Source organism: Triticum aestivum, chromosome 1D (assembly GCF_018294505.1).
Source record: "Triticum aestivum cultivar Chinese Spring chromosome 1D, IWGSC CS RefSeq v2.1, whole genome shotgun sequence".
NCBI classification, from domain to species: Eukaryota; Viridiplantae; Streptophyta; class Magnoliopsida; order Poales; family Poaceae; genus Triticum; species Triticum aestivum.
Genome location: NC_057796.1, coordinates 381,336,579 through 381,351,123, shown reverse-complemented (window position 1 = coordinate 381,351,123; position 14,545 = coordinate 381,336,579). Strand labels below are relative to the sequence as shown.

The window sequence follows — 14,545 nt, the reverse complement described above, 5'->3', positions numbered from 1 at the left end:
ACAGACCGCCATGCCCTTGTGAGATGCGCCAAAGCCAGCGGGAGAGGAGGGCAATGTTCATGCGCTTCGAGCACATGATGCCGAGGCCTTCTTGCTCCCGGGGCTTGCAGATGCGGGCCAACTAACCATATGATACTTCTGCTTGTGATTGTTCCCAGCCCAATAGAAGCGAGATTGGATTTTAGCGATCTCGTGAAGGCTGTAGAAGCTCATAAGGATTAAGAGGAGGCTAGAGAGCGAGGAGTTGATGAGAATCGTCTGGGCCGCCTTCGAGAGCCACCGACCCTGCCAAGGCTCAATGCGCGTTTGCAACTTGGTCACCGCTGGACGAAGGTCCGCCACAGTAAGCTGAGAGTCATTAATGGGCGTCCCCAGGTAGGTCGTGGGGAGGGAGCCCAGGCAGCAATTGAGGCGGTTGGCAATGTCAAGGGCCTTAGCCGGAGAATAGCCCATCACCATCACATCGCTCTTGTCGAAGTTGATCTTAAGGCCAGACATTTGTTGGAAGCAGAGGAGGAGGAATTTAAGGCTAGCGATGTCCGTATCCGAGCCTTCAACCATGATGATGGTGTCGTCAGCGTACTGAAGCAGGGAGATGCCAACACCACCGGCCAAGTGGGGGTGATCCCATGAATATGGCCCGCGGCCTTAGCCTTGTCCATAATGGCCGCAAGAGCATCGACCGCCATATTGAACAGGAATAGGGAGAATGGGTCGCCTTGCCTCACCCCGCAGTAAGTGGGGAAGTAAGGGCCTTGAATGGAAGACTTATATTTAGAAATGGAGGGAGTACTATGGAGGCCTCGAGACGAAGCGCAAATTTAGAGCCATCGTAAACCAAGCATCCAATTTTGTCCATACATCGGTATGTCATTGGCTACAAGACATTTTCCTTCTCTGTCTCAACAATAAAAGTTTTTCTAATGGATCTCAACAAAAGTTGTAACTAGAAGTTCAACAACCATTTTATACTACGACTCTCTGTTAGATTTTGAACTCCATGCTCTTCTTCCGTTTGGAAGTGACCTCGTAGATGAGGAAGGCTTCGCTGCCATGACTTTCGCAACCACGCAGTCGACCAGTGCATGGGCGCCTTGATTCGGGAGAAGACCAAAACTTTGAAGGCCGGCGTTAGTGTGACATCCATTTTGTCAAAAACGGCTGTCGGCATTGTGGTCAAAGTAGCGGAGGACAGCGGGGAGGCACTTTGAGCCAATGGTTGACCAAACCTTATATAACGCGCGCTTCTCGACCCACTAGGAGTAGTCTCACACCCTCTTCCAGAAATCTCTCTCGGGCAGTCCGCGAGAAGGGCACGAACGCCGCGACATGGTCGACAGGGGGTGAATGTGGTGACAAGAAAGGGATGATATAGGTGTTGGGGAACGTAGCAGAAATTCAAAATTTTCTACGCATCACCAAGATCAATCTATGGAGTAATCTAGCAATGAGGGGAAGGGGAGTGCATCTACATACCCTTGTAGATCGCGAGCGGAAGCGTTCAAGAGAACGGGGTTGATGGAGTCGTACTCGTCGTGATCCAAATCACCGATGATCCTAGCGCCGAACGGACGGCACCTCCGCGTTCAACACACGTACGGAGCAGCGATGTCTCCTCCTTCTTGATCCAGCAAGGGGGGAGGAGAGGTTGATGGAGATCCAGCAGCACGACGGCGTGGTGGTGGAAGTAGCGGGGATCCCGGTAGGGCTTCGCCAAGCACTAACGGGAGGGAGAGGTGTCACGGGAGGGAGAGGGAGGCGCCAGGGGCTAGGATATTGCTGCCCTCCCTTCCCCCCACTATATATAGGGCCAAGGGAGAGGGGGGCGCAGCCTTGGCCCTTCCTCCAAGGAAGGGTGCGGCCAGGGAGGAGTCCTTCCTCCCCAAGGCACCTCGGAGGTGCCTTCCCCCTTTAGGACTCTCCGTTTTTCTTATCTCTTGGCGCATGGGCCTCTTGGGGCTGGTGCCCTTGGCCCATATAGGCCAAGGCGCACCCCCTACAGCCCATGTGCCCCCCCGGGGCTGGTGGACCCCCGGACCCCTTTCGGCACTCCCGGTACAATACCGATAAAGTGCGAAACTTTTCCGGCGACCAAAACAAGACTTCCCATATATAAATATTTACCTCCGGACCATTCCGGAACTCCTCGTGACGTCCGGGATCTCATCCGGGACTCCGAACAACTTTCGGGTTACCGCATACTAATATCTCTACAACCCTAGCGTCACCGAACCTTAAGTGTGTAGACCCTACGGGTTCGGGAGACACGCAGACATGACCGAGACGACTCTCCGGTCAATAACCAACAGCGGGATCTGGATACCCATGTTGGCTCCCACATGCTCCTCGATGATCTCATCGGATGAACCACGATGTTGAGGATTCAATCAATCCCGTATACAATTCCCTTTGTCTATCGGTATGTTACTTGCCCGAGATTCGATCGTCGGTATCCCGATACCTTGTTCAATCTCGTTACCGGCAAGTCTCTTTACTCGTTCCGTAACTCACATCATCCCGTGATCAACTCCTTGGTCACATTGTGCACATTATGATGATGTCCTACCGAGTGGGCCCAGAGATACCTCTCCGTTTACACGGAGTGACAAATCCCAGTCTCGATTCGTGCCAACCCAACAGACACTTTCGGAGATACCTGTAGTGCACCTTTATAGCCACCCAGTTACATTGTGACGTTTGGTACACCCAAAGCATTCCTACGGTATCCGGGAGTTGCACAATCTCATGGTCTAAGGAAATGATACTTGACATTAGAAAAGCTCTGAGCAAACGAACTACACGATCTGTGCTAGGCTTAGGATTGGGTCTTGTCCATCACATCATTCTCCTAATGATGTGATCCCGTTATCAACGACATCCAATGTCCATGGTCAGGAAACCGTAACCATCTATTGATCAACGAGCTAGTCAACTAGAGGCTTACTAGGGACATGGTGTTGTCTATGTATCCACACATGTATCTGAGTTTCCTATCAATACAATTCTAGCATGGATAATAAACGATTATCATGAACAAGGAAATATAATAATAACCTATTTATTATTGCCTCTAGGGCATATTTCCAACAATAGGTGGCGGAGTGGCGCATGCGAAGGGGTGCGATGGGAGTGAGTGTGGCGGCGACAGGGGGGAGATAGGGTGGAGTGGCGTCACCGAGCGGGGTGGTCAGATTTATATACGCGCGAATGGGCGCGCTCCGGTGAAAAAGGACCAGATTTGGCGCGCTGGGTTGTGAAAAGGGTGAGAAAAGCGACGACATCCATTAATTTGCGCTTTTCCTGAGGAAAAAGCGGGTGCACCATTGGCAGGGAGTAAGCAACAGTCTTAGACGACAGCGACATTGACCAAGCGACACGCGAAAGGAAGAGCTGGACTGAACACCCCCCCCCCCCCGTGTGAGCGGTTGCTTTTGGAGGCCATTACATATCAGCGTCCCCAACCTCCAAATATGGAGACTCGTACCCTCGGTTCTTTTTTGCGAAAGGACTCGTACCCTCGGTTTGCAGCCGCCTCCGTAAAATAGGCAGTCGAGGGGCATATGAAGACTCTGCTAGACCTCCATTTCGCCGGCAGTCCCCATACAAGCCTTATTATGGTGACCGACTCGATATGGCGACTCTCGTATAGTTGCTCTAATTGCGCAGTTGGCTGCATGTTGGTGAAGAGAGCGTATGAACCTTCAGGTGGTGCCCTTGTTCGCCTAGTTGGCGCTGATCTATGGTGGCATACGGGCGATGTATGATGGCATTGTGAGCATGAAGGAGGCGTTCTTGATCGAGCCCATATGGGTGATGGTAACAACGTCGTGCCACCAGAGGCCGAGGGGAGCAATGCCATGTGGATCAACTTTGACTTCTTGTATCCGGTTTCGACGACAACGTGGAGAGCCCAACCCCGAGTTCGCTAACCGCCTTACTTAGCATCAGTTGAGGACACATGGGACACCCCCCTAGGAGATGCCAAAGTCCTCACCAAGGTTCAACCACTCTCGCTCCACCATCTCCTCCATCAGCTTTCATCCCGTGATTGTCCCGAGGCATGTCGAACATGTCGTACTTGTACGTTGGCGCCTACGCCCTTGCGAAGCCGAATTCCTTATGAAGCCGTCGAATGTCGACTTCTTCTACTCGTGTCGATCAATGTCGTCGAGGAAGTTGAGACCGTAGAGCAGCATGCCCCATACTTTGATGTGGAAAAGGCCACGTTTTTTAAGGTTAGCGTGAGCGCGACATCATTTCCACCAAGGCGATCGTCAAACATGCGGTCAAAGTAGCAGGGGGAGGGGGGGAGGCTCTCAGAGTCGACAGTTGATTCAGCCTTATGGAGCGCATTCTCCTTGATCCAGTGGGAGTACTCTCATACCCTATCGCAGAACTCTCTCTCGGCGCGATTCTCTTGTGGCTGAGGGGCACAATGGCCATTTGGATCAACATCATCTTCTTGTACCCGGTCTTGGTGATAACATGGAGAGCTCGGCCCGGGCACGCTAACCGCCTAGCCCCCCATCAGTCGAGGGCACGGGGGACCCATTGTAGGAGATGCCAAAGTACACATTGAGGTTCAATCAGTTTCGCTTCACCGGCTTCCATCCAGTGCCCATGGGCATGTTGAACACTTATGTCGTGCCCCTTGCGAAGTTAAATTCCTTATGAAGCCGACGAACGCCGTCTTTTACTGCATGTGCCGATCAATGTCGGCGAGGAAGTTGAGACCGTAGATCAACACGCCCCATGCTTTGACTACCAAACATGTCTATAGGTCGCGTGAAGCAAATGTAGGGAGCCGATTTTAAACTTGATGATGGTTCGATCCGCTAATTCAAGGGTTTTCCGACTTCACTCACAGCTCTACTCCCGACTTCACTCAGCTCGTTTCGTCACGCGACACACGGTTCCCCGTGTCAGGCGTGGACCCGAACCTTAACCCCGAAGAGATATACACTCCAGGAGACACACGCCATCTCTCGGCCAGGAGATAAACTCGAGCGACCTACCAAACCTGTAGGACGTGCTGCATCGTGCGCTCCATCCCACGAGAGATCGGACGGCCAGGCGCCCCGCGTCTCCTCCGTCGAAGTTGGGTGACGCGCGCGGCACGCACGCACGCACGCCAACGGGACACGGGCTGGCGGCGGCGGCGGACGCAGAGGATCACGGGGTTCGTTGGCGAGCCGCTGGGGTTTCTGCGCCCCTCGCCCTTTAAAACCGCTCGGCTCTATCCCCCTCCCTTTTCTGACCTCCCCACACATCGCGGCTGCGGCGACGAGGAAAAATACACTGCAGATAAGAGAGGGAGGGGCGAGCGAGAGAGGCAGGGAGAGGCGGCGCGCCGAGCAGGCCAGCCCACACCCCGCCCGCGGCCATGGCCGGCGCCGACCTCAACCGGAGCTTCATTAAGGACGTGAAGCGCATCATCATCAAGGTTGATTTGTCTGTTTGTTTGACTTGTTAATTGGCCCGTCTCTGCTAGATCTAAGCTGCCGCTCTGCGTCGCATTGCTCCGTCTCCATGAGGTCGTCTCTGCATCGAATCGGGGAGTAATTTTTATAGAGTTCTCGTGATTTGTTATGGCTGTTAGGATGAATGGTCACGGGAGTGGAAGGGGGGGGATGGAGGGGTTATGCTTGGGTTTTGGGTTTTAACTCCGTGACGCGTTGATGGCAGCGTTCTCGTCTTTAATAAACTTTTGAGGCGCCTAGGATGTGTTGAGCCTTTCGCAACCAGGATTCGGAAAAGCTTCGGGGGGAAGCTGATTCGCGTCAGATGGAAAAAGGTGATTTGTATCAGATGGAAATGGATGAGAGAAGGGCAGGGAGGGAATCTAGGATGTTTCTCAAATTTCATCGCATGGGAGGCCCTCTTTAGTTTCTGAATTCATTGTTCAGATACGTGTTTTCCTGGAAATCTACGGTGTCGGGTCTATCAATGGAGGGAGTAAAGGGTAGAACTGTGTTTTGCTGTTATCTTTGGAAAACAGAACAGTACTTTTGTCAGTTTTGCTGGCTCATCTCGAAGTGGTCCATTCTGGGATGCAACACAGGAGCCGTAGATGGAATCCTGGTCCCTGTCACTTTTATTTGCTCTTAATTCCTTTTTTTGCATGACAGGTGGGCACTGCAGTTATCACCAGAAATGATGGAAGACTGGCTTTGGGCAGGATTGGAGCCCTGTGCGAGCAGGTAACATTCTCATCTCTGAACCTCTCTACTATGTGATTATATGCAGCCTAAGGCGAATCCTGAATCGGCAAAATCACAATGTAGGTGAAAGATCTTAATGCTCAAGGATATGAGGTGATTATGGTCACCTCAGGCGCTGTTGGTGTGGGGCGACAGCGGCTCAGGTACCGGAAGCTTGTCAATAGCAGCTTTGCTGATCTGCAAAAGCCGCAGATGGAGCTGGATGGGAAGGCATGCGCTGCTGTTGGTCAGAGTGGTCTGATGGCACTCTATGACATGTTGTTTACCCAAGTGTGTTTATTTAGCCTGGCATCAACTTTACTTGCAAGAAATTGGTACCTTGTGTGTCTGTTTGTAACATCAAGCCTCTCATGTTGCAGCTTGATGTGTCATCATCACAACTTCTCGTGACAGATAGTGACTTCGACAATTCAAATTTCCGGGAGCGACTTCGCGAAACTGTCGAGTCATTATTAGAGCTTAGAGTTATTCCAATATTTAATGAAAATGATGCCATCAGTACGAGGAAGGCTCCATACGAGGTGCGCATTGTACAATACATTACCCTGTAATAGCGATATTGCACTTACCTGTACAGTTTGAGCTTGATTGTTTGCATACATAAAAATCCATGTCTTTCCAGTTTCAATACCTTCCACCATTTTCATTGTGATGTTCATCAACAACAATTCTGTTACAGGATTCATCTGGTATATTCTGGGATAATGACAGTTTGGCAGGTCTACTGGCATTGGAACTGAAAGCTGATCTCCTTGTTCTGCTTAGTGATGTGGATGGCCTCTACAGCGGTCCACCAAGTGAACCTTCATCAAAGTTAATACATACTTATATCAAGGAAAAACATTATCATGAAATTACTTTTGGAGACAAGTCCCGTGTTGGTAGAGGTGGCATGACAGCTAAAGTCCAAGCTGCTGTGTGGGCTTCAACGGGTGGTGTACCTGTTGTTATTACAAGGTAAGTTGAATATTTGCCTTTTTTTATTGCATGTGAAATATTGATGCCTAGCATTGCTCATATATATACTTCACATTCTATGGTATTTATTTGTGCATCATATGCAAGCAGTAATGTGCCATTTGGCTACTTGCAATTCTGATTCCATAGACACCAGATCTTATTGAATCAATTCACTGCTAATATTACAGTTAAGTCATGTAATTTGACACTCATCAAGGACCTTAAAAGAGTCAGTTGAGAGTTTAAACCATCTTAACAATAAATCTGAAATAACATATGAAGTCCAATGTTTAGTTATTTTTATATTAATGACGAACAGTTCTGATTATAACACCGTGGGAACTCTGCGAAAAATGTATTTGCTTTTGAGACCCATGCACTCTGCATGCTATTGTAATTTTTCTTGTGATGCTTACTGTCTGAACATGGTCTGAAATTATTTTTAAGTAAAGAAGCTTGATAATTGCATTTCTGTTTTTTTTCTTAAAGAGCTACCAATGCTTCGAACCCAAATAATGAGTAGTAAACTCCATTTTTTGCAAGCTATTTTTGTTTTCCCGGTGAATGGCAGAGTAATTTGACTTATTTACTGTTCTTGAAGTGGATGTGCATCTCAGAGCCTTGTTAAAGTTCTCCGTGGGGAAAAAATTGGTACTCTTTTTCATAAAAATGCAAGTTTGTGGGAACCATCCAAGGACACCAGTGTCCGTGAAATGGCTGTTGCTGCACGGGATTGTTCAAGGCGTCTACAGGTATATTTTTTTCTCGTACAAATTTCCTGCTCATTGAACGGTCCATACTGTCTTTTCGCTCTTTTTTGCCTGGTTCGTGATACTGATTCTATATTGTATGGATACTTGAAACAGAATTTGACATCAGAGGAGCGCAAGAAAATATTAGTAGATGTTGCGGATGCTTTAGAGGCAAATGAGGATTTAATTAGATCCGAGAATGAAGCAGATTTAGCAGCAGCACATGAGGCTGGGTATGAGAGTGCTTTGGTTTCTAGATTGACTCTGAAACCAGGAAAGGTAGGCAGTTGGATAGTCTTGCTTGTTAGAACTAAATTGATTTGTTAGATAGGTGACACTTGCTTCTTTTCATTTTTGGATATTATTTATTGGTTGATCCAGCTTATATTCATCATTTGTAGATAGCAAGCCTTGCCAAATCTGTTCGCACTCTTGCGAATATGGAAGACCCTATTAACGAGATACTGAAAAGGACAGAGGTGAGTGCTTATATTTGAACTACACATTGGAACTCTGGGAAAAGCTTCCATGTTTGAACGCATCGGTTTATTTTTTCAGGTTGCTGATGGTTTAGTTCTTGAGAAAACATCTTGCCCTTTGGGTGTTCTATTGATTATATTTGAGTCCCGACCTGATGCCTTAGTCCAGGTATTGTTTGTTGTTGATGTCCTTTAGTTATTTTTCTATAATCCACATGCTTGCATTTGGTTTGTACTCAAGTATATTAAGCAGCTTGGTTTGAACACCATTGTTTAGATTGCGTCTTTAGCCATTCGAAGTGGTAATGGTCTTCTCCTAAAAGGTGGAAAAGAAGCAATGAGATCAAACGCAATATTGCATAAGGTATTATCTTTTCCTATGTAGTAGCTTCCTTTTGGCATGGTATACTATTGTAGCCTTTAGTGTCCTTATAAAATATCAATTCATTGTTTACAGGTTATAACCAATGCTATTCCTAACAATGTTGGCGAAAAATTGATTGGCCTTATTACAACTAGAGATGAAATTGCGGATTTGCTAAAGGTGAGCATTCGTTTCTATTTTCTAAATAATTATTCTACCAATATGCCTAATAAACATATAACACAATACAGCATGATGATGTCATTGATCTTGTCATTCCAAGAGGGAGTAATAAGCTTGTTGCTCAAATCAAATCATCAACAAAGATTCCTGTTCTTGGCCATGCTGGTATTCTCTTAATGAACATTATTGTTGCTGCTACTAGTGCTTTCTAAAATGTTAAATTCTTAGACTGCTGTTTAAGATTTGAGTTTGTATTGAATAAGTCTTTGCATCCCCTGTGCAGATGGTGTTTGTCATGTATATATTGACAAATCAGCAGACATGGATATGGCAAAACGTATTGTGATGGATGCAAAAATTGATTACCCAGCTGCCTGCAACGCAATGGTACTTGTCTAATTTGATATTCCCTCCGTTGACAAATATAACATGTTTTGGGTATTTGAATATGGGCTACATACAGACTGAAATGAGTGAACAAAGACACTAAAACGTGTCTATGTACATCCAATTCAGGAAAAAGTTGGAACATCTTATATTTGTGAACGGAGGGAGTAGCATATAATAGCATTGGATAGCTTGTTTTGTTGGTTTGAGGTTTTAAGTACTTCATAGAGCATCTTTTACCGTGAAGCAATGAACTATATATATATTCTTTAAATTCTGCTTGTTGATAATGGCTGCAGTTTTCTGTTGCCAATAAAAGACTTATTTAAATTGTTGATCCTGTCAACTCGACCAAATCTGGGGCTAGCCTCTAGTGGCATTTCCCGAATAAGGAAAAACATGAGTACCCACCCGATGGAGCTTGAGCCTCAAAAGCTGGTGGGCGGGCCTGCAAGCACATCAGCTTGCTCCAGCTAGCAACCTGATCAGACGCTCACTCACGTGTTCTGATATACATTCAGTGTCAGGACATAAAATGCAAACAATATATTTTATGTTTCCCAGTGTTGAATGTAAAAATATTGTTTGCAATTGATAATCATATGTTCGTGTCATGCCTGCTTCACTGTTAATCTCATCTCTTCTGAGTTTTATACTTGATGAATCATTAATAACTCTCTTGATATTGCAATGTATTCCCATCAATCACCCTTTTCTTTGCCGTAGAAGATTTACCTACTAATCTTGGTAGTTTTTTCTTCTAACATTTTTTGTCTTGATGGTAGTTTTCCATTCTATTTTTATATGTTGACTGATTTTGGCTGTATTGTCTGTAGGAGACGTTGCTTGTTCATAAAGATCTTATGAAGACTCCAGAACTTAATGACATACTAGTAGCACTCAAGACAGCAGGTTTATCTTTTGCTCTCATTCACTGTAGTTGTATCTTTTTTGGTTGATTCATATATGGTGTCCATTCAAGAGTTGACACTATCTTTCACTCACTTTTAATATTCAGTTGAGTGAAAATGTTACATTCACATTTCACAGTATTATCATCCGCTTATGATTATGTTTGTTATTAACAGTATCGTGTAGAAGGAATTAATTGCCAAACATTAATCTTGTAGAACCTGACATCTAAAATTGTAGTCTGAACTTCCAAGGTCTGTAGGAAAGTTTAAACTAGGATGCTATTGTCCTGTGAGATTTTTGTTACATAGGTAACTCCTGAACCACGGATTCACAATGGATTTCCTGGCAGTGTATTGAGCTCGATTCTCCCATTTCTCTCTTTTTTTTTTGCGCTCTTGAACTGCTCGTTTCTAGTATGAAAGTAACGGAAAACAGGATTATACCAGTTTGGGAAAAAATGTATTCTGAATCAGAATAACAGCTACCTTCACTGTGCTTGCCAAATCTAATAAACCACTTAGCAAGTACGGCCTCTGTCCGGAATTAGTTGTCGCTGAAATGGATGTATCTAGATGTATTTCAGTGCTAGATACATCCATTTGAGCGACAAGTAACTCCGGACGCGGGGAGTAGTTCCTTAGTTCCATCCTAAAAACAGAACTGCCATAGAAATACCACCTGCAATGTGACACAAATGTAGCGAGTAATATATGCAATTCCTTAGCTTTTTGCATAATTGCTGCTTGCTACCAGAGTACTAGATGATTGGTTGTAGCTTGGTAAATGTTTGTAATTTTAGGTGCATCATATTCTATTAGTCCTTGTGATTTTTGTTCTTCCACTTAAAGCATGTGAGGTTTGGTTCAGTCAAACAAAATACTTTAGAAACATGTGGATTGATGATTCTCCTGTTTTAACTAATGATATATCGCAGGAGTTAATCTTTATTGCGGGCCTGTTGCGCATAAAGTATTGGGCTACCCAAAAGCAGATTCATTACATCTGGAGTACAGTTCTATGGCTTGCACTGTTGAGATAGTTGATGATGTACAATCAGCAATTGACCATATACATCGCTATGGAAGGTAGCTTAAGAGTTATTCTATAGTCTGTCTCCCTGATTCGATTTCTAAGTATATTCAGGAAAACTGAGATTTTGTTTTAACCGATTTCTCTCTGTTGTTTGTCCTATTTTCAGTGCACATACAGACTGTGTGGTCACTACAGATGATAAAGTAGCAGAGACCTTTCTACGTCAAGTTGATAGGTATTCCTGAACAAGTCCATGTCTTCAATTTTAGATCCTGTACAGTTTGAGGCAACAGATACCTTATTTCATTGTTTGTGCTACAGCTGTAGATAAAATTTCACTTTGATATTCTGTGATGATTAAGTGTCTAACGATACTTTTTACTTGTAAAATTTCAATAGTGCTGCCGTATTATACAACGCGAGTACAAGATTCTCCGATGGTGCTCGTTTTGGACTCGGTGCTGAGGTACTTCTAACATTATATGTTATTTTTTTGATAATTTGCGATTATGTCTGTATCTTTAATCCTTTGGAATATCTTAAATAGGTTGGCATAAGTACAGGCCGTATACATGCACGTGGACCTGTGGGTGTTGAAGGTCTTTTAACTACACGATGGTATGTTGCTAACTGGCTATTCTATGTAGTCCCTTTGTTATGTCCATTGCTGTATCTTCAAAAATTGATAGTCCAATCAACACTTTGTAGGGATAAGATCATATGTTAGACTTATCATGTCACTAAGCTACTGAACAGACATGAAATATATTTGCTATTGAACAGTACAGACCTACTCCAAATTAATCTGGGAAGTTGATATCATTTGATGCCTAAGTTCTGAAGTAATTTAAGAACATTTTAATAACTGGACTCCAGTTTTGATCTTCAAGTAATTTAAACTGCCCATCTATAGGAATTTAGGGACTGCAAATTAAAGAGTTGTAGCTATTTAGATGTACTAACAAATAGATAAACTATCTGATTTTTAAATTGCATTTAGGTTTTAATCCCATCCATGGCTAGTATGATCAACATGTCCTCCCATACTGCTATGTCTTCTGGGTGATTGTACATTCCCTTAGCTATGTCGTTGTTCTACTATGCAGTGCAAGTTAGTTCGTCATTTGAATCTTTGTTTGTTCTAGCTAGATTTTGCCCTTATGGCTGCAAAAGCATTACTTTTAACCAACTGCAATACTGTCATGTTTTGCATTATAATAAAGAAACCGTCATCCTTGCATCTAATGTAATTAGCTTTCTTGATAGCAGATAATTAGCTTTCTTGATAACCAACTGCAATACTGTCGGAGTAGTCAGCAGGTGGCAATCACGAATCATATAGCCAGAATAAACCTCCCAATTAAATAATTAGCTTTCTTGATAGCAAAAGGACTCATCTCAATATTAAAACTGCGCTGGTGGTTCTGTCTTTTATTACTTGTTCTATTACAGCTAATATTTTTTATTATTTTTGAAACAAAATGCAATGAACATGAAAGAATACTGATTGTTGGATTGATTGATTTTGACATGTAGGCTCTTACGAGGGAAAGGGCAAGTGGTGAATGGTGACAAGGATGTTGAGTACACCCATAAGAGTCTTCCTTTGCAATGAGGTGTGCTTGTGATCTCACATATTCTGTTTTAAGAATTACAGTACTGTACTTTCTAATTCTCATGTTTGGTTAACTTCAGAAAATGGCGTGGTAAGGATTCCGCGAAAACCCTCTGAAGTATGAGAGTCTCACCAGACCAAGGAAAGAAAACCGGTGGATCAATTAATTTGTGTACAAACCATCTTACTGTGGCGGATCGGTGGATCAATTTGTATGAGCTTGGAGGCTTCGGCTCTCCGGTGTTATAATAAAAACAAATCAGCAATTCTACTCCCTCCGTTCGGAATTACTTGTCTCGAAAATGGATGTATCTAGAACTAAAATACATCTAGATGCATCCATTTCTGCGACAAATAATTCCGAACGGAGGAAGTAGGAGTGAGGGTACTAGTGTGCCGATACTATAAGCAGTATGTTTCTTGGGCCCGGTAATCCAGCAGCATTGGCAATTGGTCGTTCTTGCTATTGAAGTTGTGCATTGAGGCCACCTCGGACGTGCCATCCTTCACTCGTACTCCCGGCCTGGTTACATTGACTAGAAATGTCGGTTTAAATAGAACATGGCTTAGGCTAAATCAAATCAAGCAGACAGACAGAAATCTCGGCCCAACGCGCTGACGCAAATGGACGCGTGTCCTTTTTTGCTTGAGACCCATTTTTGGCCTAAATTTTGGCCGGGTTTGCGTCAGTGCGGATGCACGCGACGCCCGCCCTTGTCCTCCCCCTTGCTTGTTCGTTAGTGACACAACGCCCATTCTCCCCTCCTGGCCAAAGCCCAGGCCGCTGCCCGCATCCATACTCTCCCCCACCTCCACGTTGCATTCGATGCGCGCTGTTGTTGATGTTGGTTACCTGTTTTTGCTGTCGTCTTAACACCTCCACGTCTGCGCCGCCCCCTCACCTTCTATCATCGGTGTTCGACGTCTTGCCTGCAGGGTATCATAGATAGTGGGATGAGTTCTTTTTTCAAAAACTTCATGTGTTCATCAGACGATGAGGATTTTGTGGTTACGACTATGGTCGTGAGTACCACATTGCTAGGCACCGACTGAGGTTTAGGGGATAGATCCCGGGCCATGCTCCGGCGTTGAATTGCAATAGAGAGATCGACCATTGCCTACTCTTCATCGATTACTTTCAGTGCATGTCCCCATTATTCAATCCCAAGCATTTCCGGTGCCACTTCCGGATGGCGAGGCATGTGTTCTACCGTATTCTGGAGGGAGTGATGGCTTATGATGATTATTTCGTATGCAAGGAGGATGCCCTTGGAAAGGTTGGCTTCTCCTCTTATGAGAAATGCACTGCAACTATTCGGATGCTTGCATTCGGAATTCTCGGTGATTTTATTGATGAGTATGTCCGTATAAGTGGGTCCACATGCCTTGCGTCATTGTACAAGTTCTGCAAGGTTGTGGTAGCAGTGTTTGGCCCGAGTACCTGAGACAGCCAAATGCTATCCCGGTTGTTGGTGATCAATGCAGATAGGGGCTTTTCGGGGATGCTTGGTAGCATAGATTGTATGCACCAGAGGTGGAAGGACTGTCCATCTGCTTGGCAGGGGCAGTGCAAGGGGCATGTCAAAGGTTGCACTATCATACTTGAAGTTGTGGCTTCACAAGATATCTGGATTTGA

General features: G+C 45.0%; 1 protein-coding gene across 1 annotated transcript; it reads left to right on the top strand.

Moving 5' to 3' along the window:
- The first annotated feature begins 5,033 nt into the window (after positions 1 to 5,033).
- Positions 5,034 to 13,374, top strand: LOC123182224 (delta-1-pyrroline-5-carboxylate synthase 1). Its single transcript, XM_044594729.1, has 20 exons — positions 5,034 to 5,443; positions 6,129 to 6,200; positions 6,285 to 6,491; positions 6,581 to 6,742; positions 6,901 to 7,178; positions 7,783 to 7,933; positions 8,048 to 8,212; positions 8,335 to 8,412; positions 8,492 to 8,581; positions 8,690 to 8,776; positions 8,870 to 8,956; positions 9,028 to 9,124; positions 9,243 to 9,346; positions 10,183 to 10,258; positions 11,196 to 11,346; positions 11,460 to 11,528; positions 11,693 to 11,759; positions 11,841 to 11,911; positions 12,830 to 12,909; positions 12,989 to 13,374. The coding sequence occupies exons 1-19, from the start codon at positions 5,384 to 5,386 to the stop codon at positions 12,906 to 12,908; spliced, it is 2,151 nt and encodes a 716-aa protein (XP_044450664.1). The 5' UTR covers positions 5,034 to 5,383; the 3' UTR covers position 12,909; positions 12,989 to 13,374.
- The last annotated feature ends 1,171 nt before the right edge of the window (positions 13,375 to 14,545 follow it).